General features: G+C 46.6%; 1 protein-coding gene across 1 annotated transcript; it reads left to right on the top strand.

Moving 5' to 3' along the window:
• Positions 1 to 90: 90 nt before the first annotated feature.
• On the top strand, positions 91 to 24,862 carry Slc39a6 (solute carrier family 39 member 6). Its single transcript, XM_021151057.3, has 10 exons — positions 91 to 644; positions 2,360 to 3,166; positions 4,576 to 4,759; positions 6,066 to 6,235; positions 7,713 to 7,931; positions 14,781 to 14,886; positions 19,155 to 19,532; positions 20,802 to 20,882; positions 22,440 to 22,630; positions 23,675 to 24,862. Exons 2-10 carry the CDS (start codon positions 2,369 to 2,371, stop codon positions 23,825 to 23,827), a joined length of 2,280 nt encoding a protein of 759 aa, XP_021006716.1. The 5' UTR covers positions 91 to 644; positions 2,360 to 2,368; the 3' UTR covers positions 23,828 to 24,862.

The raw sequence follows: 24,862 nt of genomic DNA, 5'->3' as shown, positions 1-24,862 counted from the left end.
CCCAGCCGCGAATACTCCGGCCTTCGCCAGCCGGTCGGGATTTCGAAGGGGCCGGGGCGGAGCTAAGAAGCCCAGCTCCGCAGGCCACGCCTCCCGGCCACGCCCCCGTCTGCTGGCGTGGTTCTCTCCGGTAGCCTTCGCTCGCCTCGCGCATCATTCTGACCGCTGCTCCGCGCGTGAGCCAGGCCTGACCGCTGTAGGCAGGGCACTCTCGAAGGAGCTCGTGGTCCCGGACGGTTCCATCGGGCCCGGCTGCCCACAGCGGACCAGACTGGGCTGAGGTCCTGGCGTGGAGCGGAAGGGCGCGAGGAAAGGACCCGCGCCCGCCCCTCCATCGCGGCGAGCCCGTGGCGTCTGAGAACACGCGGAAAAGCGGATCGGTCTTGGCAGACCGGGCTCCGGAGCTGCACTGCGCGTGCGCCACGGTGCTAGCAGCGGGAGGCGGCGGTAATTACCGATTGTCCTGCTTGGAGGAGGCGCGGCAACCCCGGGGCCGAGGGGTGGCCGGGCTCATGATTCTGCCGCTGCTCCACGCCTCGTAAAGGCTTCTCGGAGACCGGAGCTGCGCGGGTTCCCAGCCCCCTCGGACCTCCCGCGGGGAACCGAACCTGCGCGCGGGGCCGGGCGGCGGGACATCAGGAGAGGTGAGTTCCGCAAGACCGCAGCGGGGCGGCAGGACAGAGCCCCCGCAGGCCCGGATCCACGGAGACAGGGTGCTGGGACCAAGCCGGGCGACGGAGAAGGGATGCTTCGAGGGCCCCGCCTCACGCCCCACTAGCCCGGAATAGCTGCCCCTCCCAACTTAGGGGCCCCATATAGGTTTGGGAGCCTCAAACTAGGAACTTTCTGCGATGGTTTAACTTTTCACCTTCAAGGAAGCTTACTAACGTGTTTCATTACAGAAGCCCTCATAAAGCAAGCGTTGTGCGCTTTTCCGTTTTCTCCACTACCTCCTTTTTCGAGGCCTCTTCTTCTGGCTTGCTTATTTCTTCCACATACAGAGACTCGGCCTGTGAGGAGATCCAGGGACCGGTCTCTGGCCCTCAGCATCTTACCCTGGCTCAAGGCCAGATCTGCCCCACCCATCTGGTTGACTCGCCTCTTCTCCCCCTGGGGATGATTTTTTTTTTTCATGAATCTTTTTGCCTATCACGTGAATTCCCACCATGTGAGGCCCCAAAGATAATTGGCAGGATTCTGGTCCTATATGGTTTTGTGTGCATCCGTTTACCTGTGTGCCTAGTATGATAATCAGCACTTGGGCAACAGAGGAGTTTAACAAGCACTTCCACTCTGAATTCATCCTTGCAAATAGATATTACCGGCTTTTCAGATGAGGTCATGAATGTGAGACTGTGCCAAGGAACAGCTTGGAATATGGAAGTTTGTTTCCCAGTGTCCCTGTATAGTTCAAAAATCCCTCAGTATCTTTTACTAGAGACGTGTTGAAAATCCATCCAAAAATCTGAGCTGACTCTACTGTACTATAGTGCTTCTGCTGCATTGACTTCTGCTTTTCCAGTACCACTTGAAAAGGAGTGAGGTCAGACCTTGAGTTCTGAACTTTATCTGAGAGAACATTCTCTAGCTAATATGTAGCATCTGAAGAACAATGCTGTGTGTTTTCAAGAAGCTTAAATTACTTGTTCAGAGAACTATTATGCAGTTATTCAGAAGAATTGGGAAATCAGAAGCACTGCCACAAAATCAAGTCTGATTCAGTGCTGAATGGGGGGGGGGGTGCAGAGATCTCGTGTGTGTGTGTGTGTGTGTGTGTGTGTGTGTGTGTGTTCCTGTCTGTTTGAAGATGGGTAGGAAATGACCTGATTCACACAACAACAAACTTGGTAAAATTATGTAGGGCATAAGGAGCATGATGTGTGTCCAAAGAAAATGGAATCTTCTTTTTAAAAAATTCAGATTGCCAGTTGAGACTATTGTTTCTACTTTTTCTATTTGTAAAACGGTGGCGGGGCCGGGGGGGGGGGGGGGAGGAGGGAAGTGGTTTTGAGCTGAGGTTCTCAGGAAGAAGCTGATGGCATGGCTATGAGCACATGGTTCCTCCTCCTCCTCTTCCTCCTCCTCTTCCTCTTCTTCCTTTTCCTCCTCCTCCTCTTCCTCCTCCTCCTGGAGCATTTGCAGGGTTAATTAATTGTATCTTTGCACGTGACTGTCCTGCATCTGCTTCAGGAGACCACAAGCCCATAGTCAGTCACCCATGTCTCCACAGTACCTCATGCTATCCTAGCCAGAACTAGCAGTGCTGTGTGGTGTAATTAGGCATCAGTTTTCAGCATGAAGTTTCTTCAGTTGTTCTAGAAGTATGGTAAAGCATTCCCCCCCCCCCTATCTTTTCTAGGAAGGTGCAATGGCCACAGATTTATCTGTAATCATGATCTTGACCTTTGCCCTTTGGGTTACAAACCCCCTTCATGAACTACAATCAACAGCTGCTTTCTCTCAGACCACTGAGAAAATAAATTCAAATTGGGAACCTGGCGTTAATGTTGACTTGGCAGTTACCATGCAGCGACACCATCTGCAGCAGCTATTCTACCGCTATGGAGAGAATGGTTCCTTGTCTGTTGAAGGCTTCAGAAAATTGCTTCAGAACATAGGCATAGATAAGATTAAAAGAGTCCATATACACCATGACCACGAGCATCGCGCTGACCACGAGCATCACTCGGACCACGAGCATCACACTGACCATGAGCATCACTTGGACCACGAGCATCACTCAGACCACGAGCACCATTCCCACCGCAGTCACACAGCTGCTGGTAAAAACAATCGGAAAGCCTTTTGTCCAGACCTTGACTCTGATAATTCAGGTAAAAATCCTAGAACTAGTCTAGGGAAAGGATCTCGCCCAGCAGAGCACATGAATGGTAGGAGGAACATCAAGGAGAGTGCAAGCTCTAGTGAAGTGACCTCGGCGGTATACAACGCTGTCTCTGAAGGAACTCGCTTTGTAGAGACAATAGAGACTCCAAAACCTGGGAGGCGCACCAAAGATGTAAACCCTTCTACTCCACCCAGCATCACGGAGAAAAGCCGAGTGGGCCGGCTGAGTCGGCTAGCTAGGAAGAAAAGCAATGAGTCTGTGAGTGAGCCCAGAAAGAGCTTTATGTATTCCAGAAACACAAATGACAATATTCAGGAGGTAAGATAAATGCTGTGCAGTATTTAATGCGCCTGTTTGTTCCTCCTAGGGGTGAGTGTGAAATAAAAATAAAACGGTTGTTCTAAAAAGAGAGAGCTTTTCTTCCTTCTCAGCAAGGCGTTGGCTCACTATGCAGACTGTGTTGTAAACATCCTTGGAGACTAGCTCAGAAGAATAGTATTGGGCTGTGCTGGGTTGTAAACATCCTTGAGAACTAGCTCTGCAGGAGCACAGTGCTGCCTGCTGAGTATTCCTAATACAAGGTTTATTACAACCGTAGAGAGATGCTAAAGTTAATTGTGGAGAAGGTGTCTAAGGATAAAAAATATTAATAAATAGGCAGTGGGGGATCTGAAGAAGTTGTAGGGACAAGCACAGTTAAAGTGCTGAAATCAACAAGAGCAGCTCTGTGTCTCTCCTTGGCAGAAACAGCCAACAGTGTCTTGGGAAGTGATTGAACTTGGAGCAAATTAGACCAAGAATGTCAGGTAGTGAGAGTCTCAAATCATGTGACTCTTCTAGACTAGACTTCCCAGCCCTACATTAATCCCTTCAGCTGCTCAGTAACCAGCACCAACAACAGCGGACTTATTCGTTGCTGGTCTTTAATGACCAAAATGTAGCTATGCTGGGATATGACTGAAGTTTGGAGTCATTATAGCAGTAGTCGCAACCCTGGCAACACTGGCTATGAAGTTGTTGCAAGTAGTGTTGGTGAACAATCATGAGAGTCTGAAATGTGTTTGTAGATGAGAAATAGATATTTTAACCAGGTAAGCTTTTGCTTTTTGGACTGGTTGCCTAGAGGAGTTTCTCTTCAAACTAAGCTTGCGGTCCAATTAAGCTGTTGACCGCATCTGCCTGCTGGGGCAGGTTTGTTTCATTAACCAGCATTGCCCTCTGTAAGAGTCATCTGTATCATTTAATAATCTCTCTTTGCAGAGAGTCACTCTGCCAGGCACGTAGACAGAACGGAGCTGAGTTTTTGCAAGCAGTGTCATAGCAGGAAGAGCAACGTGTCTTGGGCTTGTTGAGGCCAACTCAGAGAGTATTAGTCCCAAAACCTATTTCTCAATCTCTAATGAACCCCATTTTGAAATTAAAGCTCATTTCCTTAATAACTTTATACAATGAGTTAACAGGCTTGTGAATCTCCACTTATCCCCAAGCTTGTTCCACAGGAGGTTTTCTCCCTTGGAGAATGACATACCATCGTTGTGTCAGCGTATCTTCTTTGGGCTACTAGAAGCAAATTCCAAAGTGCTGAAAGCAGAGCTGATTTTAACTGGCATTAATTTTATCAACAAAGTAGCTTTAGTGAGTAAAGGTGATGAGTCAGACTGCATTTTAGAGTCTTCCAGTGGGAATTTCTCTCTGTGATTTTTTTTTTCCCCTGTCATTTCCTTCAGTGTTTCAATACAACCAAGCTGCTGACATCCCATGGCATGAGCATCCAGGCTCTGTTGAATGCAACGGAGTTTAACTATCTCTGCCCAGCCATCATCAATCAAATTGATGCTCGGGCTTGTCTGATTCATACAGCAAGTGAGAAGAAGGCAGAAATCCCTCCAAAGACCTATTCTTTACAAATAGGTACAGTTGCCTCCATTCCATAAAAACAGTTTCTAGTAGATGCACTTAGGTTGTACTTCTCTTTCTATTTGAGACTATTTTTCATTGTCGCTCTAGATACAGTGTCTTAGTTGTTCTGTGACCTGAATGTTCTGAATATACATGGTAAAAGTTGTTTGCTTCTTTTAAAAAGGCATGGGGTGGGACGGGGGAGGGTGTTGGCACTGGAGAGGTGTCTCTGGTCAAGAGCACTGACTGTTCTTGCAAAATACCTGGTTCAGTTCCTAGCACCCACAGATGCCTCACAACCATCCGTAACTCCAGTTCCTGGGGATCCAGTGCTCTCTTGTGACCTCTGAGGGCTTCTGAATGCATGTGGTGCACAGACGTGCACTCAAGCATATACACTGTACATAAGATAAAATAAATACTTGTTTTGTTTTGTTATGTTTTTCGAGACAGGGTTTTTCTGTATAGCCCTGGCTGTCTTGGAACTCACTTTGTAGACCAGGCTGTCCTCGAACTCAGAAATCCGCCTGCCTCTGCCTCCCAAGTGCTAGGATTAAAGGCATGCGCCACCACGTCCGGCAATAAATACGTTTTTAAGTAAATGAAGCCTTGTATGTTAGCAGCTGTAATCCCAGCCTTGGGGAAGCTAAGGAAGGTGGATTGTGAGTTCAAAACTAGCCTAGCCTATGTATGTATGCACTCTGGCTGATATTAGGATAGCCTGCCTAGAATGTGTCATCTTTGTGGGAGGCATTCAGTGCCTTTAATGTACTGAGAGAGAGAGACTGTCTCAAAGAAGGGAAACAGTGGGGAGGAAGAACACTATAATGAGGAAGAAAGAGAGACTTTTTAAAAATTGTTTACATGGAAATTAGTTTTTCCTTGTTTTCTTCTCTCTCCTGTTTCATAGCTTAGCTGTTCTAAGAATGAAAGCAGTCATTGGGCCCCAAGTAAGAGACAGTTTATCCTTGTAAGTTTTTCTCTTCCGTTAACCCCCATTTGAAGATTTTTTTCCGCTGTAGGTAGGCATAGAAACACACACCTTTAATTCCAGCACTCTGGAAGCAGAGACAGGTGGATCTGTGAGTTCCAGGCCAGCCTGATCTACATAGTGAGACCCTATGTAGACTAGATTTACCCCTGATCTTGAAGTCTCTGTATTTGTGTGTGAGGTTCTCCATCTGGACCTGCAACAGGATTACATGAGGGTCCTAACCACCCCAAATTCAGCTGCTCTGCTTACATGTTTAATGCCCTCATGGGAATCCTCTTGGGTTATAAGTTACATGACTTTCCTCTGCTCTGATTGGTTTGCCAGCCTGGCTTGGTGGCTTCATCGCCATTTCCATCATCAGTTTCCTGTCTCTGCTGGGAGTCATCTTGGTGCCACTCATGAACCGGGTATTTTTCAAGTTCCTGCTGAGCTTCCTCGTGGCGCTGGCTGTCGGAACTCTGAGTGGCGATGCTCTGTTACATCTTCTCCCACATGTAAGTTCCGTGGCTGGCCCATTCCTGCTGTGGTTTATCTTTACACATTGAAAATATGAGCATTGGCGTTGCGCTCAGACTCCTGCTGTTGGTATTTATCAGAGGTTAGAAGTTCTGAAAAGAGCCGGGCGTGGTGGCGCACGCCTTTAATCCCAGCACTCGGGAGGCAGAGGCAGGCGGATTTCTGAGTTCGAGGCCAGCCTGGTCTACAAAGTGAGTGCCAGGACAGCCAGGGCTACACAGAGAAACCCTGTCTCGAAAAACCAAAAAAAAAAAAAAGAAGTTCTGAAAAGTTGATTGTAGAGTGTGTTTGATCACATGCATGATTGTAGTACATGTTTGATCACATGCATGATTGAAGTACATGTTGTAGGGACTTTGTCTTTGCTTTTTTGCTTGTGTCTGTTACTGACTGTACCAAGTTGGACTAAGCTTTTTAGACGGACTGAAAGAGAGAAACCCTGCTTGAAGCTGAAGCACTGTGACAGCAGCCACAATGGGAACTTCTTGCTTACCTGTTGTTGTCACAGACTGAAAATGTGTATGCCTCTTCATGTACCCACGACATTTAGGGGTTTCCTTCAAAGTTGAATCTGTGTGTTTAGAGATTCATTCTTCATGACCTGGATGACCATTTCAATAACCAGGCGTGATAAGTCCCAGAAAGGAAGTGTTTGGGGGTCCCATTTTTAATTTTCCTCAGGGCTGAGGGTGTAGCTTACTGATAGAGCACTTGCTGGAAATGAATAAAGCCCTGGCTTCAGTATACAATACTGAAAAAGGAAAATTAGCCCAGAGGTTTATTGGTTTGGTAGAAGGGGAAGTTATTCCTTTCTAGAACACTGGCAATCTCATGTTGGATTCAAAATGAAAACTATTCTGAGTGGCAGTCTCCCTGACTACCAAATGACAGGTGTTTAGGCGTACCATCTGCAGGAAGTGGCCTGTGCATAGCTGGTACCCCATGCCTTCGTGAGGATGCTGCGCAACTCACTATTTTCCTGTCAAGTAGCATCGGCTAATTACTGCTACATTTTGCTACAGCCTGCAGATGCAGTGCACAGCTTCTCAGATACCTGCAGAGCCCATCCCTGTGCACTGCCTAGGCTTCTCACAAGGCTGATCTGATGAGCCTGATAGGAGCCTTTCAAGTGGGCCCTGTAAGTCACAGATACTGTGCATGGTAAGCCTCTGTTCATAGTGGCCATGGTAACTTGGCAGACATTGAGAATATTCTATTCCTAAGTTATGGTGTTCAGTTTGGAGAGTATCGCCCTTACACCAACCAGACCCACCCTGTTAAGTGCATAGCAGATAGCATTCACTGAGCTCTGGGTTGCTAGCTGCCCAGTGTCCTCTTTATTTTCTCAATGCCTCCTTAATTCTAAAGTCTTCAACTAATAGCTTAATTCTGAATTATGTCATATGCTGACATAAGAAACCAGCGAATTAACAGTGCGTATCATTTCCCTTGCAGTCTCATGCAAGCCATCACCACAGTCATAGCCATGAAGAGCCAGCAATGGAAATGAAAAGAGGCCCCCTGTTCAGCCACCTGTCGGCTCAGAATATAGAAGAAAGCTCCTATTTTGATTCCACGTGGAAAGGTCTGACGGCTCTAGGGGGCTTATATTTCATGTTTCTTGTGGAACACGTACTCACACTGATCAAGCAATTTAAAGATAAGAAAAAGAAGGTAAGGCTACAGTTACTGAGGACCTGCCCTTACTTAGAGTGGCACTCTGGCTGCCATTAGGATAGCCCACCCAAAATGTGTAATCTTTGTGGAAGGTATTTGGTACTTCTAAGGTGCTTTGGACCCCAGAGGTATTCATGTAGAACTTCTACATCATGGTGACCCTGAAGGAGAAGCCTGCCTCCCTGCCTCTTTCCTTTCCTCCCTCTCTCCCTCCCTCCTTCCCAGCCTTCTTGCCTCCCTGCCTCCCTACCTTCTTCCCTGCCTCCCTCCGTCCCTCCATCCCTCTTTCCTTTCCTCCCTCCCTCCCTCCCTGCCTGCCTCTCTGCCTGCCTGCCTTTTGTACACATGCATCTGAATAGAGAACAGATGTTAACATCAGTCTCCCTCAGTCACATGCCACTTATTATTTGAAACAAGTGCATGCTGAACCTGGAGCTTGCCAGCTCGGCTAGGAAAACCTAGAGAACCTCCCTTCTCCATCTCCTTAGCTCTAGGATCACAGGCACACATTGCCACCCTCAGTTTTGGGGGTTCTGGATATCTAAACTGAGGTCCTCATAGTTGCACAGCATTTACTTTGCCAACTCAGTCATCACCCAAGCCTCAACCATGAAGTGTCCAATCTGCTTTATTCCTTGTAACTCTTGTGTATACATGCACACCCCCCCCCAAAGCAAAAGCCTCGAAGTAGCACAAATGCTATGGAATACATCAGTATGTATTTGTGCTGTGATTAAGAAATGTCGTTGGTTTTAAATTAATTGCTCTACCGCTGCAGTGTTGTTGTGTTTTGGAGGACACATGACTTACAAGCTTATCCTTTGAAAACTGCAAATACTACCTGCCAGGCATGAGGTGGTGTCCCTGTAACCTGATGTGAGCAGGCAGCTCAGCCACAAGACTGGCAGAAGAGCTCTCGAAAATGAGGAGCGTGCCGGGCGTGGTGGCACATGCCTTTAATCCCAGCACTCAGGAGGCAGAGGCAGGCGAATTTCTGAGTTCCAGGCCAGCCTGGTCTACAGAGTGAGTTCCAGGAAAATGAGTGCAAGCAACATGAGGTGTCTGACTGTAATCCCAGCACTGCAAGGATAGTCAGCTGCCATAGTCAGTTGGAGACCAGATGGGCTGTGTGAGACCTGTCTCAGAAGAATTTAGATTAAAGCCAGTTAAATGTTCATCACCTGATTCAGAATCTTGGCAGGTGGGGTGTGGTAGGGTAATGACTTCAATATCTATTTTATTTATGCCTATGCTGTAGCTCATCTACATTTCCAATTTTGGATTTTTTTGGTTTCTCTAAAATTGAACAAGAGGTTACATACTTACAGAGCTCTTCTGCTATTCTGAACATGGATGCTAGCTTTTGAAAATACTGTATGGACAGCTTACATAGATTAGCTTTTTTTTTTTTGTCAGAACTTGCCTGTGCATTTTTAAAGGCATTCAGCTTCTTGCTCGCAGAAGTAACTATTCTCACCGTCATTTCGAGTTTGAGCAACCTGTAATTAAGTTGGGCAATTATACAACCGGCGTCGCTGGCACGGAAAGTCTGAAAATAAAGCGTAGCTGGCTCGGCCTGAGCATCAGGCTCACGGTGGGAACAGGCACATGTGTGAACACAGGTGCCTGAGCATCAGGCTCACGGTGGGAACAGGCACATGTGTGAACACAAGTGCCTGAGCATCAGGCTCACGGTGGGAATAGGCACATGTGTGAACACAGGTGCCTGAGCATCAGGCTCACAGTGGGAACAGGCACATGTGTGAACACAGGTGCCTGAGCATCAGGCTCACGGTGGGAACAGGCACATGTGTGAACACAAGTGCCTGAGCATCAGGCTCACGGTGGGAACAGGCACATGTGTGAACACAAGTGCCTGAGCATCAGGCTCACGGTGGGAACAGGCACATGTGTGAACACAAGAGCCTGAGCATCAGGCTCACGGTGGGAACAGGCACATGTGTGAACACAAGTGCCTGAGCATCAGGCTCACGGTGGGAACAGGCACATGTGTGAACACAGGTGCCTGAGCATCAGGCTCACGGTGGGAACAGGCACATGTGTGAACACAGGTGCCTGAGCATCAGGCTCACGGTGGGAACAGGCACATGTGTGAACACAAGTGCCTGAGCATCAGGCTCACGGTGGGAACAGGCACATGTGTGAACACAGGTGCCTGAGCATCAGGCTCACGGTGGGAACAGGCACATGTGTGAACACAAGTGCCTGAGCATCAGGCTCAGGGTGGGAACAGGCACATGTGTGAACACAGGTGCCTGAGCATCAGGCTCACGGTGGGAACAGGCACATGTGTGAACACAGGTGCCTGAGCATCAGGCTCACGGTGGGAACAGGCACATGTGTGAACACAAGTGCCTGAGCATCAGGCTCAGGGTGGGAACAGGCACATGTGTGAACACAGGTGCCTGAGCATCAGGCTCACGGTGGGAACAGGCACATGTGTGAACACAGGTGCCTGAGCATCAGGCTCAGGGTGGGAACAGGCACATGTGTGAACACAGGTGCCTGAGCATCAGGCTCACGGTGGGAACAGGCACATGTGTGAACATAGGTGCCGCATCAATCCTGTGATTGTTCACCCTTAGGGATCTTGCACTCAGAAAAATGTCTTGTGTTAAACTGGGCAGGGTGACACACACCGGAAAATCCCATGCTTAGGACTTGGAGGAAGGAGTGCCATGAGTTTAAAGCCAGCTTGAACTACATAATGAGTCTCATGGCAGTCTGAACAATATAGGGAGACTCTTGTTTCAGAAAAAAAAAAAAAAATTTAAAAATTACTCATTACAAATGTGAACCCTCTGTTTAATGGCCCTGTGATGAGAGGAAAGTAAGTAAAAATAACTTGCCCCTGAGCTGGGCATGATGTCACATGCCTGTGCTCTTAGCACCTGGAAGATGCAGGCGTAAAGATTAAGATCTTAGGGTCATCATCTGCATAGCAAGTTTGAAGCCAGCCTGGGCTATGTGGGTCTCAAGGGGCAACACAAAGAATACCTTCTTCTTGCTTTTTCTTTTAATTTTTAAAATATTTAGTTTATTTTATTCTAGTATGTGTATGAATGCTTTGCCTGCATATATGTGTATATACCATGTGTGTGCTTGATGCCAGTGGAAATCAGAAGAAGGCATCAGATTCCCCCTGGTCTAGAGTTACAGGTGGCTGTGAGCTACCATATAGATGCTGGGAGTGGAACCCAGGTTCTCTACAAGGGTAAAATGCTTTTAACCACCGAGCCAACTCTCCAGCTCAGCCACTTTATTTTAATGTCCAAAATCAGGTTCCATGTGGCTGTTTTCATTGCTATACTAAGACTGGTTTGAAGATATCCTTTTTATACATATATATCCTTTAGAATTATTCTTAGCTTTAAAAAATAAGCTCACGGGGCTAGAGAGCATATAACGAGTATATGCTGTCTTAAAGAAGACTCAGGTTTGTTTTCCAGCATCCGTGTGGGGCAGCTTCCAGCCCCTTGTAACTACAGCTCCAGGGAATCTTACACCCTCTTCTGGTGTGTGCAGGCACCTGTACTCATGTACACATACCTGCACACATACATATAACTAGAGAAAGTAAAAATAAGAATATTTTAAAATTTGTTCATTTTTTATGTAGGGAATACTTGAAATTTGGTTTGTGAGGCTTTGGTTAATTTTTACTGTGCTTATTTATTTGTTTATTTACTTTTTTTTTTTTTTTGAGGCAGAATTTCTTTGTGTAGCCCCTGGCTATCTACTCTCTCTGTAGACCAGGCTGTCCTTGAACTCAAGAGATTTGCCTGCTTCTGCCTCCTGAGTGCTAAGAATAAAGGCGTGTTTTACCACTGCATGACTGTGGGTTTTTTGTTGTTTTTTTTTTTCCAAATGTCCAAAACCATAGTTTGTTAATATCTTTATTTCAGTTAGTTTCAGTTTTGTAATTATGTTTATGTGGAGGAGTCACGTGAATGCCAGGACACACACAGAGGAAAGAGGACAGCTTGCTGTAGCCATACACCACACAGGTCCCAGGGAGACAAGGCAGGTCCTCAGGCTTGGCAGAAAGTGTCTTTCCCACTGTGCTTTCTCAACAACCCTAGTTTTAAGTTTTTACCTAAATCTTACCTAACCGTCCTTTAACCTGGTACTCTATGCCTTGAGATTCTAAACAGCAGGCCGTTATGTGAAATATAGCAGTTTATTTTCTAACTATAGGTCTCTAGTGAACTATGAACCGTGTGTGGTGCCAGGATCGTTAAGTGCAGCAGTAATGTGATCTGCATACTGCTGTGCATTGCCACAGGGAAGCTGAGTATCTCTATTTTAAGACACCCAGTAGAGTGTAACAGAAGCATTGAAGATCCAGGGCGTCTGTGTCCGGTGCAGTCCCTCTGTCCATGTTGTATCTGGCACATAGCAGGTGATGATAAATGCTTATGGAACAGAGGAAACATGAGACACATGGACCAGCAGAAACTACTCCAGATAGCCTTCACCAAGCTTTGGAAACATTAGCTGTTCTGTTCCCAGGTTAGGTTTCAATGTTGGGTTTATTTTTTTAAGAGCATTCAGGTCTTCATATTACATCTTAATTTCTTTTCTCCCTCACAAAGATAAATAAAGTTAAAAAAAAAAAGTTGAGTATATACCATGGCTGCCAGAAGCTGGTGAGTCCTTATCATAAGAGGGACTTTCCTTGAGCAGGTGTAGTGGCAGTGTGGAGCCTGCATTCCAGTGTGGGTTACTGCTCATGCGCAGTCTGTGTATTTAGACCTTTACAGCAGCTCCCAGGGCACATTAAATATGTCCACAGTCTTTCTGTCCCCCGCCCCCTTCACACAACCATTTTTGATGCTGTTGTAGTCCAGGCCTAGTTAGCTTCCTCTCCCAGTAAAACAGTCACCTCCTAACCAGCCTGTTCACAGCATTCCATTCTTCCCTCTGCTCTGTTTACACAGAGCAGGCAGCGCTCTACAGCTCTGCTCAGAGTCCTCCAGTGACCTCCCATTGCCTTCTAGACAGAGAGCACTCCCAGCATGTTCTGTGTTACCTGGCTTCCTTTAGCTGCAGCTTCCACTCTTCTAACCCACCACCCCACCGTGGAGAGAGGCCTCTCGGGCTATCAGGAGTTCCTTTTAGCTCCAGAAGAGAGCTGGATCTTTGCTATTGAGGGCCCTCCCTCATACTTAAAAAACTCCCTAGATCCTGCCTCTCCATCCTTCACTCCAGAGTCCGGCTCACCCTTTCATTTCGGTTTTACTGCTGCATTTTTAAAGAGCCCATCCTGAAAGTCCACTAGGTCCTATGTTTTATACTCTAATAGCACCCTGTGGTTTTCTTTCATATAGTGTATCAATGATTACAAGCAGAGAATTGTATAAGCTTTATCCGTAGTGAGGCTCCAGCCCTCTGAGTAACAGCTGCACGGTAGCGGCAGTAGTGACTAGGTGTGTCTTGCTCATGTAAATAAATGTAATGCAAATAATATAGTATGTGATCATTTCTATAATTAGAATATTATCTTCCACATAAGTAGATAATGCTCAGGCTCATTTGTTCTGAGGGACCTCTGCAACATAAATGTTGCTCAGACTCACACAGGGAGCCTAGCCCTTGGAGTGGTCACAAAACTCAGTAATAGTCAGTTCCTGAGGCCCACACCCAACCCCAGGACACAGGGTGAGATAAACAGAGTGCTGTGCAGCCTTAGCTACTGATGGAAACCCTATCTCAAAGCCGGGGTGGAACCAGGGCAGTGGTGGTGCAGGCCTTTAATCCCAGCACTTGGGAGGCAGAGGCAGGTGGATTTCTGAGTTCGAGGCCAGCCTGGTCTACAGAGTGAGTTCCAGGACAGCCAGGGCTACACAGAGAAACCCTGTCTCAAAAAAACAAAAAAAAAAACAACAAAAAAAAAAGGCTGTGGTGGGGTGGGGAGGTAGGGGAGAAAGAAAGGAAAGAAGGGAGGAAATTCTGATAGAATGCTCGTAGTAGACTGCTTGCCTAACATGCATGAATACCTGAGTTCTCTCCTGGTCACCACACAAAAATGTACAAGAAAGGAAAATGGTTTTTAAGAAAGATAAGATTTTTTTAAACTGATAATTTCAAGGCTAAATAATAAATAGTTCAAAGTTAAGCATGAGGAGTGGAGAGATGGCCCAGTGGCGAAGGGCACTTGTTGCTCCTGCAGAGGACTGGGGCTCAAGTTTCAGAACCCATGTCAGGTAGCTCCAGTGCCCTTACCTGGCCCTCTGGGCATACAGACAGACAGACACATAAATGAAAACTAAACCTTTTTAAAAATGTTGGTGTTTTACTAGGGATAAGTACTTGAGTCTGCATAACAAAAATGTATGAAAAATGTGTCTAAGAAGTGGCCCAGAGGTAAGCAAGCCTGAAGGAGATGGCTGTAACTGGCCCTCAGTGCGTAACAGGTTTTTGTGGGTTTCAACATATGGATGAGTCACCCTAGGATCTAATTAAAGTCCGCATTCTGCAGCATTGCCAGGACTCCTGTGTTTCTAACCCTTACCACGTGAGTCCATACCACAGTAGCTGGAGCAAGGCTACACAGGAAGGTAACTGTGGTTAATCTGACTTGGGGTGCCAAACAAAGAAGTAGAGGCACTGTCCCTGGATGGCTTTTATTTCAGTAGAGGTTGCCTTTTCTGTGTCTTTTGCTTACCTGGTTTTTGATTGGTTGTGGTGCTCAGGCTTGGGACCCAAGGTCCCACCTATGTTAGGCAAGTGCTCTAGCTCTGAACCACAGACCCAGCTGTATTGAAAGCTGTCCACAGAAGCAAATCAACTATTTCAAAAAGCTGTTTTTGCTGGCTGTTTCAGAATCAAAAAAAACCTGAAAGTGATGAGGATGTGGAGAGCAAGAAGCAGCTGTCCAAATACGACTCTCAGCTTTCCTCAAATGAAGAGAAGGTGGACCCAGGGGAACGTAAGTCTCTCTCAAGACTCAGACTGGATGACACTGGGATACAGGCACCAGGGACCATTTGGGAGAGACGGGGCTATGACCTTTCATTTGTTTCCTAAAGTATCTCATTTTAAAAATTCTCTCTTGAGTGCTCAGATGAGGATCTGTAGTGTGTGCTGGGAGCCTCCTGAGAGGCAGGATCGAGTGTCTAAGGAGTGGCTTATCCCAGAAGGCAGTTCTCTGCAGGTGTTGGCTGTGAGCAAAGAATATGGGTCAATATGTCTAAGGCCTTCCTGCACACCTCTCATTGAGTCATGGGAACTACCACAGGAAATCACTGCTGGAGGGTTCCTGTGTAATTATCTGTGATGAATTCTTTCCCTGGGGAAATAGAAACAGTTGCTTGCTCTCTCCACCTGCCCAGGACAAGGCATCAGTGACAAACCTAAATATTGCTTTCACCAGAGCCTAACTTGGAGAATCAATGAGCTTCTAATAGTAGCACGGGCAGCCCCAAGGCAGCCATACCACCCACAAGTCTCAACCAGTATAGACGATGAACTCCCCATAGCTGCATAGATGGAGTCTCCCTTCTGTTCACCTTCTACCCTCCACTTACCCCACCAGGTACAGATCTTAATGCTAGAGCCAGTTAGGGCAGAGTAACATACCTGGCTGGCTGGCATATCAGGTGAGAGGTCACCACACTCTGGTGCCTCCTGCTGTGAGGGACTGTCAGCTATCAAGGGGCCCAATCTTGAGGGTCTTAGCTTAAAGCCACAGTGTGTGTTCCTGGAGCTATGCCTCCAGGACCTTGGCATGAACCTAGGGACTCTGCTCTCACTTCCTTCTGAGTGAGGTCATGTGAGACCAAGGTGAGTGTTGCTTTGTATCACCTTGACTTCTGGGAAAATCTTAATGGTACTTCCTTCCCGAAGTCACACACAGACAAGCAAACTTCCTCTTAGCTGACGAAAGAGACTTGTGTTTCTTTGCTTTCTACTCACTGAGGGTCACAGTTTTAAGAATAGATTTAGAATTTTTCACAAATTCATACTCTATCATTAGAGTCAACTTAAACTTGTTGAAGGTGTCCGCATATCCCCAGGGCCTGTGAGACAGGTGCTTCAGCCAGGCCTGGGGTCACAGGCCTATAATCCAAGCATTGGGATCTCTAGACAGGAGGATTGGGAATGTGAGGCCTGGGCTATATAGCAAAACTATAAAACAAATAACCCAGAATACCTAGCACAGGATAGGAGCTCAACAAATAGCTACTGCCTAAGGACAAGAGCCTGCTGCTTGTCAGTAAGTTCCCCCTGCATTTTCTAATATGGTATGTACTGGCTGGCTGTGTGTGTGTCAACTTGACACAAGTTAGAGTTATCACAGAGAAAGGAGCCTCCCTTGAGGAAATGCCTCCATGAGATCCAGCTGTAAGGCATTTTCTCAATTAGTGATGGGGGTGGGGAGGGTCGGCATTGTGGGTGGTGCCATCCCAGGGCTGGTAGTCTTGGGTTCTATAAGAAAGCAAGCTGAGCAAGCCAGGGGAAGCAATCCAGTGAGCAGCACCCCTCCATGGCCTCTGCATTCCCTTCTGCCTTCAAGTTCCTGCCCTGTGTGAGTTCCTGTCCTGACTTCCTTAAACAGCAATGTGGAAGCTGAATAAACCTTTCTTCCCCAATTGCTTCTTGGTCATGATGTTTTGTCCAGAAATACAAACCCTGACTAAGGCATGCTGCTTTTCTCTAAATAGCAAATAAAACATGTTGACTCTTCTTTCTGTAACTGGTCATTCTTCAGCATTCTGAATGGTCTTGAGTGACATTTGTAAGGATAGGACCAGCAGGTCAGGGATGCTCCCCAGAAAACTGGTAACAGTGTACAGGACAAAGGGCAGCCTTACTGTTCCAGTCTCCTTTTCTTTGTCCATGAAGACAATCCATATGGACCGTGGACAGGAGCCACAAGCCCAGCCAGTAAATGTTTCTTAGTGATGATGATGATAAAGTAATTAAGATTATTTTGCTGTTACTGTTTTCCTTCAATTTAGTCATCTGATGAACAGGAAGTCAGCTGATAGGGCTACACTTTTTTTGTTTGTTGTTTATTTTCTGTGACAGGGTTTCTCTGTATAGACCTAGCTGTCCTGGAACTTGCTCTGTAGACCAGACTGGCCTCCAATTCACAGAGATCCACCTGCCTCTGCCTCTCAAGTGCTGAGATTAAAGACTGTGCTACCACAGCACACCATGATTTTTTTTTTTAATGAGAAGAAAAACTCATCTTTTCAAATACAAGGAGGTAAAAGATCTTAAGGGAAGATCAGAAGGGCAGTTGTGGAAGACTAATATTCCAAATTCTTTCATTCAAAGGATGCAGTTCAATTGGTAGCTCTTGCCTAGCGTGCATTGATGCCTGGCTTCCATTCTCAGCACCACGTAAAAACAGGCTTTATGTAAGTCTGTAATCACAGCACTTGAGAAGTGCTGATGCCGGGCAGTGGTGACGCATGCCTTTAATCCCAGCACTTGGGAGGCAGAGGCAGGCGGATTTTTGAGTTTGAGGCCAGCCTGGTCTACAGAGTGAGTTCCAGGATCAGCCAGGGCTACACAGAGAAACCCTGTCTCGAAAAACGGAAAAAAAAAAAAAAAAAGAAAGAAAAAGAAAAAAAGAGAGAGAGAAGTGGTGACATCAGGAGTTTTAAAGACATCCTCTGCTACATAACAATCCAAAGGCTACCTGGGCTATGTGGACCTTGTCTCACAAAACCAAAATCAAAATAAGCTCTGAGCCTGGGTGTTGGTGGCACCAGATGGACCCTTGTCTTCCCAAGCTTGGGCCACTCCTGTACTGAGCCTTCTGGTCTTCTCTTCCAAGAGCTGGGCCCGCCCTGTGAATGTGCTGCTCAGAGGAATGGCTTTGTCGAGACTAAAAATGTTAATGCTCCCAGCTTTAAAATCATACAGGAGCAAAGGGGAGCTTTCAACTGTGTTTACCACACACATCCCTTCCTGGTGAACCAGAAGGACTGTGTGGAAGTCACTGTCACAGCTCCCAGGAAAGTCACTTAGGCACTGCAGATAATTCTAGAACATGGAATTCTGTGTTTTATGTACTGACTGCAGAATTTGGATTTATCAAGATGAGATCCCCTCATCTCTCACTTTTTACTTTATGACAATTACAAGTCTGACTGGCTGACAAGTAAGAACAGAGAATAGCATGTATGACATTGACTGAGTTTCAAATGGACTGTGGATAATTATGATAGAACTTGGTTTTTTCAGTTCCAATTTGTGGAAGTCCTGTACTATCACTGTTACTAGTGATCACAACAGTTTTAGAGATATGTGATTGGACAGAAATGTCAGAGAAAGTGAATAAATAAACAACAACTACAACAAAACCCACTAGTTTTTTACCACTTTGAGAACAGTCATATTCTAATGATTTTTAAACCAACATGTATTACAATTCTGAAATTTTTCCTGTAATTAAAAAAATGAGTCATTAATTGGCTGGAGAGCGAGCTCAGTGGTTAAGAGCACTGGCTGCTCTTCCAGAAGATCCGGGTTCAATTCTCAGCACTCACATGGCAGCTTACAACTGTCTGTGACTCCTGTTCCAGGGGCTCTGACACCCTCGCACAGACAAACATGCAGGCTAAACAACAGTGCACGAAAATAAATGAATAAGTCCTTAAAAAAAAGAGTCATTAATAAACTAAGTGGGACAAAAGAGAGGGACTAAGAGGAAATAGGATCAGTGAGCCAGATGCTCAGTGCAGACGGGTGCTGGGTGTCAAGCCTGCTTACCCGAATTCAGTCGGTGCTCCCCTCATGGCAGGGAAGACAACCCCAAGCAGTTGTCTCCTGACCTCCACACACGTGCTGTTGCCACATGCCAATCCTGCGCACACCAAATAAATACGTGTAATTAAAAATTAAACTTAAAAATAAACCCTTTAATCTTATAAGATAGGATCTCGCTATCACTGTGTTGCCAGGACTGGTCTTGGAGTTCTGAGCTCACGTAACCCTCCCTCGGCTTCTTCGGTGCTACAGTTATGTACTTGAAACCCATTCCTAAAACATGTGATATATTTCACATTTGAAGAACTCACTAGAGCCTGTTGCCATTCCTCATCAACACTGCTCAATCCTGCAGGCCTGAGAGCTACAGGGCCCTAAGGTGATTGACTGGTCAGCAGTGGGAACATCTGAGCTGTGTTCAGGAACACCAACAGATGTTCATTTGGTCTCAGTGTTCTCTGTATTTATTCCTAGGACCTGAAAGCTATCTTCGAGCGGACTCCCAAGAGCCCTCCCCCTTTGATTCCCAGCAGCCGACGATGCTGGAAGAGGAAGAGGTCATGATAGCCCATGCACACCCACAAGAAGTCTACAATGAATATGTGCCCAGGGGCTGCAAGAACAAGTGCCATTCACACTTCCACGATACGCTGGGCCAGTCCGACGACCTCATCCACCACCATCACGACTACCATCACATTCTGCACCACCACCACCACCAGAACCACCACCCCCACAGCCACAGCCAGCGCTACTCTCGAGAGGAGCTGAAGGACGCTGGCATTGCCACGTTGGCCTGGATGGTGATCATGGGCGACGGGCTGCACAATTTCAGTGACGGCCTTGCTATTGGTATGCTGCCGCATAGCTGCCCCTTGCTGTTAGCCTGGAAATGTTACGTTAAATGTTCTCTCAAATTTAACAAAAAATAGGCGCCAAAATGATCAAAATACTTTTTTTGTCTGCTTTCTAGTAATGAAGTGCTCAGGAAATGTGGGCTACAGATCAGCCTCAGATCTGCGCCCCATCTGTTGCCTAGGTTGTACTTTAGGCTGGGGCTCTCGCTCCGTGAGTGGTAGAGCACTTACATGGTGTCTGTAAGCCCAGGGTGGGAGCCCTTGCATCAAACACACAAAGGTTGTTCTTCATCCAGGAGTTCTTAAGATCAGGGTTTAAACAGGAGTGGTAGTTCTTGCCTAGCATGCATGAGTGCCTGGGTTCCAGACCCCTAACGTGAAAGCACTTTCCCTGCCGGAGGGCAGAGAGGCAGTGCTGCGTTTCAGCCAGGCCCACTGGGCCCACTGCTTAGGCTGATGGGAGGAATGCCCCATGCACGGCTGGTAGATGATTGGTCAGCAGACTTAGCTTTTTGAATGGGAGGGGCTCTGTCTTGCTGCTCACATAAAAGGGTGTGTGTCCACAAGTCTGGTGGCATCGTGAATTCCCCTGAGGCCAGTGAAGTACTTCCGACTGCAGAGGGCTTTCAGCTAGTGGGATTTACATTCTCAGCTCAGGGTTCTGTATGGTAGCGGTCCCTTCTCAGATTTGTAGATGTAGGCTCATTGCTAGTCAACTGAACCTTTCCCTCCCTGTCGAGTATGCCTGTGCTTCCTAGGGGCATCTAGGCCCAGTGAGATGGGCTCTGAGATTCCTTAAACAGAAGATAGGGTTGAGGCCCGTGGGACAGCTCAGGGGGTAAAATCCCTTGCCACCAAACCAGCCTGTCTGAGTTCAGTCCCTAAAATCCACGTGGGAAAAAGAGCACGCCAGCTCCCACAGGCTGTCCTCTGACCTCACAAGTGCCATGGTCACACACAAGTAAAATAAGTATTTATTTTTATTTCTCTATTTTTTGGTACAGAGTCTCTTTCTGTTGCTCTGGCTCACTTGGAGGGGTCTATATAGGCCAGGCTGACCTAGAATTCGCAAAGTTACCCCTGCCTCTTCTTCCTGGGTACTATAACTAAATGCACAACCATGCCCAAAGTAAGAAGGTGAAGGCTGAGCTAGGAAGATGGTGTTTACACACAATGTAATGTCCTTGTTTTCCCGTCGTTTCTGTGTAGTGTGTACTGTGCTTTCGGGGCCTCAGACTCACCCTTGCTGACTTCGTTTACACAGGTGCTGCCTTCACCGAGGGTTTGTCCAGTGGGCTAAGCACCTCTGTCGCTGTGTTCTGTCATGAACTGCCTCATGAACTAGGTAAGAGAAGCATGTGGGCAGCTTCTGCTGTGGGACTGAACCTTGCTGCTGTCGCTGGTGCCTGAGGAGCACTCCAGTAGGCTGCTTCATAGCCAAGGCCTGCCTTCCCGGCGTCTGCTCGCCAAACTGCCCTTCTTTCTCGCTGGACACAAATTTGTTTCCAGCCAGAATTCTGACCCTACGAGTGCATAATACCTGTGTGGGTCCAGCTACACCTGGGTCCCTTCTGTAGTCGTCCTTTCTGTGTTGGCACACTGGGGACGTGAGTGGCTGGGCTCCTACAAGTGCACGTGCATGACCATCATCCCACCACTTGGGTGGCAAAGCAGAAGGATCAGGAGTTGACAGTCATCCTCATCCACATAGTTTGAGGCTAGCCTGGGCTAAGTGAGACCCTGCTTCCCAACCCCCAACTCCCAATTCCCAAACCCAAAGAAACCAGAACTACAGCATACATGGGAATACGTCTTAAATTACACAGGAAGTTAGGAAGGAGGCTGTAGCTTGTGTAGTCGTGGCTCCATAGGAGTGCACTTGCCCAGACTGCGTGACAACCTCGATTTAGCTCCAGCACCACCTAAAAGACAGCAGTGGGTCAACACTCAGTAGGTAAGAGCACTTGCTGTGCCAGCCCAAGGACCTGAGTTCAAATCCCAGCGTTCTGTGTTCCCGGAGCCCCAGTGTTTTGGAGGATGGAGACAGGAAGGTGAGTGGGCTTACTGACTGCCAGGCTAGCTCAGGGTTCAGGAAGGGACTGCCTCGGAGGGTAGAGTGGAAAATGACAGCAGGAAGTCTTGGAGCTGAAGGAAAGGGGTTGGTGAGTGGCACTTCTCACTTTACTACAATGTGAAACCTTCCTCCATCATTTGGATCCCAGTTCCTGTTTCTTCTCATGGGCACATGTTCATTCACAAACACTTGGACAGCTTCACTTTTGGTCCTTGGCATGCATCCTGCCATTCAGAAGGCCTCCCCTCTACCTGGCGCATGCTCTGTAAGCCCGTGTTTCCCTTGCTCCCCATTCTCAGTCCTTCCTGCCCCGTGAGGCTCTTAACATTTCCATCTCCATGACTCAGTGGCTCTTAGGTGTTGCCTTTGTCACTTGCGACCATTCCTTCAAGTCCACACCACCCCTCCCTCCATCGCCAGGTGTTTTATTGTTGTTTCTGCGTTAGTGTTTCTGAGATTGGGTCTCATGTAGCTCAGGCAAGCCTTAAGCTCACTGTGTAGTTAGGACAACTGAACTGTTGCCCTTGCCTGCAGCTGCAGTGTCAACCCCTTCTAGACAGTGCAGGAGTGCAGCAGGGCACGTGCCCTCCCTCACTCACCATCACTGACACCAGGAAGCCTGCAGACACTGCTGCATGGGATTATCAAGTCTTTGAGACTGCTGGAGCCTGCGAATGCTGCTCTAGCCCTGGATAGTGTCTTTCTTTTTATTCCCCTGGAAAAAGATCAAACTTTTTTTCTATATCTGAAAAATCTTTTAGATGTGTGTCAAAATTATCTTCAGTGACCCTGCCCTCATTTTTCTTGTTTGTTTGTTTTCTGATAAAGGTGACTTTGCTGTTTTGCTAAAGGCTGGCATGACCGTCAAGCAGGCTGTGCTCTATAATGCTCTGTCAGCCATGTTGGCCTATCTTGGAATGGCAACAGGGATATTCATCGGGCATTATGCAGAAAATGTTTCTATGTGGATATTTGCACTCACTGCCGGCTTGTTCATGTATGTCGCTCTGGTTGACATGGTAAGTTTCCAAGAAGTCAGAGGGCATTGACTTGTATGGTAAAAAGCCATTGCAGGTTCTGGGGAATGGCTTGGCTGTTAAGAGCACATCCTCCTCTCGCAGAGGATCAGGGTTTGGTTCCTAGCACACATCCTGTGACTCAGCCCCATGCAGCTCCATCACCAGGATCTGACCCCCTCTGTAGGCAATGCACAAGCACAAACCCACATTCACATAAATACAATTCATCTTTTTTTTTTCTTTTTCTTTTTGAGACAGGGTTTCTCTGTGTAGCCCTGGCTGTCCTGGAACTCACTTTGTAGACCAGGCTGGACTTGAACTCAGAAACCTGCCTGCCTCTGCCTCCCAAGTGCTGGGATTAAAGGCGTGCACCACCACACCCGGCTCTAATCTTTTTTTTTTTTTTTAATTAAAAAAAATCATTGCAAAAATGGTGTTAATTCCAGTGGTGAGACAGGATTGTGGGTCCAGAAGGATGGTAGTTAAGACTGTAGGAACCCTCTGAGCTCATTGTCTTTTGTTGATTTCTGTTTATACAGCTTTCTCCTACCCAAGAGTTACCAGGAAACACGTGAAAACTCCTCCATTTGTAGAATGAGGCCCTGCATTGTCTATAAACTCACAGTAAGCCCAGCCCAGGCCACGTGTTGTCAGCAGGCCATACTTAAAAGGCCCTTTTGACAAAGTAAAATTCCCTTGTCCACTTAACACTCCTAAAGCAGGCCTCTTGTGCACTTCCATTCTGTGCGGTGTGAGAGCAGCCTCTGCATCAGAAGTGAACCTCAGACCTGAAGGTAGTACCTCAGTACCTGAAGCAAGGAAGCCAGCATCACCTTTCACTGAACAGTGGGTGAATGTTTACCTGCTTGGAACCATAGTCGTCATTGTCCTAGTCAGCTGCTAATGCTCAGGGCCCAGTGCCCTACCAGAGTCAGTGTGCATGTAGTCAGTCAAGTCCTGGGACAAAGACCCAAGCCACACTGTCCTTCAGACTCTCTGGTTTCTCTGTTCTGAAAGCTAAACTGTTGCTTCTGCCTCTTTCAGGTGCCTGAGATGTTGCACAATGATGCTAGTGATCACGGATGCAGCCGTTGGGGATATTTCTTCCTGCAGAATGCTGGGATACTTCTCGGCTTTGGAATTATGTTACTCATTTCCATATTTGAGCATAAAATTGTGTTTCGTATAAATTTCTAATCAAGTTCTAAACCCTAGAGCAGCTTAAAGAAGTACTGTTGTTTGTAGTTCCAGTAGATGGTAGAAATACGTTCATATGCTGTGATACACAGCATTTAAAACTAGTGAGTTTTGCAATTTTTCTATCAAATTTTGCCATTTGTTATGCTTATAAAGTCAGTTCCATTGGGTAACATAAAGGTACGTTTTAATATTTAAGTTATTCTGTTTTGGAAATGTAAATGCTATGTGCGATCCACCAGTATTACCCCGCTGTATGTTCTGGCATGCCGTGTTGTGTCTATTTTAGAGAAAGTGTCTTTAATGCTCTCCTGTATAGCTTTAGCATTAGTTCCCTGCTGGAGTTGGGCCCTTGCTAGTGGTGAGAAAGAATGGGCACAAAACCCGAGACACCAACAGTTCACACTGAGTGTAGTCAGGAAATAGGAGGAAAAGAGAACAGGAGGATTGAGGAGGTATATATTGCTTTGAAAAATCACAAGGTTGGTTGTAACGTTGAGAGGGGGAAATTCTAGATGTGTTTTAAAGGGGCATGTTTAGTTCCGAGTACGTGGACATCTGTCAAATTGTTATGTTCCTGTGAAACAAGTGAACACTCTGATACACTTCATCTGCTTGTACATCTGTATGATAGACAAATCTAAATATGTTAATCCAAGCAATGTGTCACTTGGCTGAGAAATGAGGAGTTTAAATCTGTGTGTGGAGATGGGCCAAATGAGTAACTAGTGTGTGTCACCAGAAGACTTGGTTTTCACCATGGTCAGTTATGCCTGAAGTTATGTGAACATTCTAGTTGTCTAGGCTTCCAAGTGGCAAGTATTAAAACTTTAGCCCATGAGAGGAGGGTAAGACCTGTTCTGAAAATATTTTGACTTCTTGGATTCAAAAAGCACTTAGCTCTCTTTCTCTCTCAGTGCTTTAAAATGTCATTGTGAACAACTGTCCTTTAATGTATGACACTGTAGATACATTGGGGCTGTCTGTAGCACTGTCTGGATGTTTCTTTCTTAAAAAATTAAAGTGTCAACTCAG

The sequence above is a fragment of the Mus caroli genome, unplaced genomic scaffold, assembly GCF_978045245.1.
Source record: "Mus caroli unplaced genomic scaffold, Mus_caroli_1 scaffold_19, whole genome shotgun sequence".
Lineage (NCBI taxonomy): Eukaryota > Metazoa > Chordata > Mammalia > Rodentia > Muridae > Mus > Mus caroli.
The sequence above is the reverse complement of the archived record's forward strand: the minus strand, read 5'-3'. Positions and strand labels throughout refer to the sequence as shown.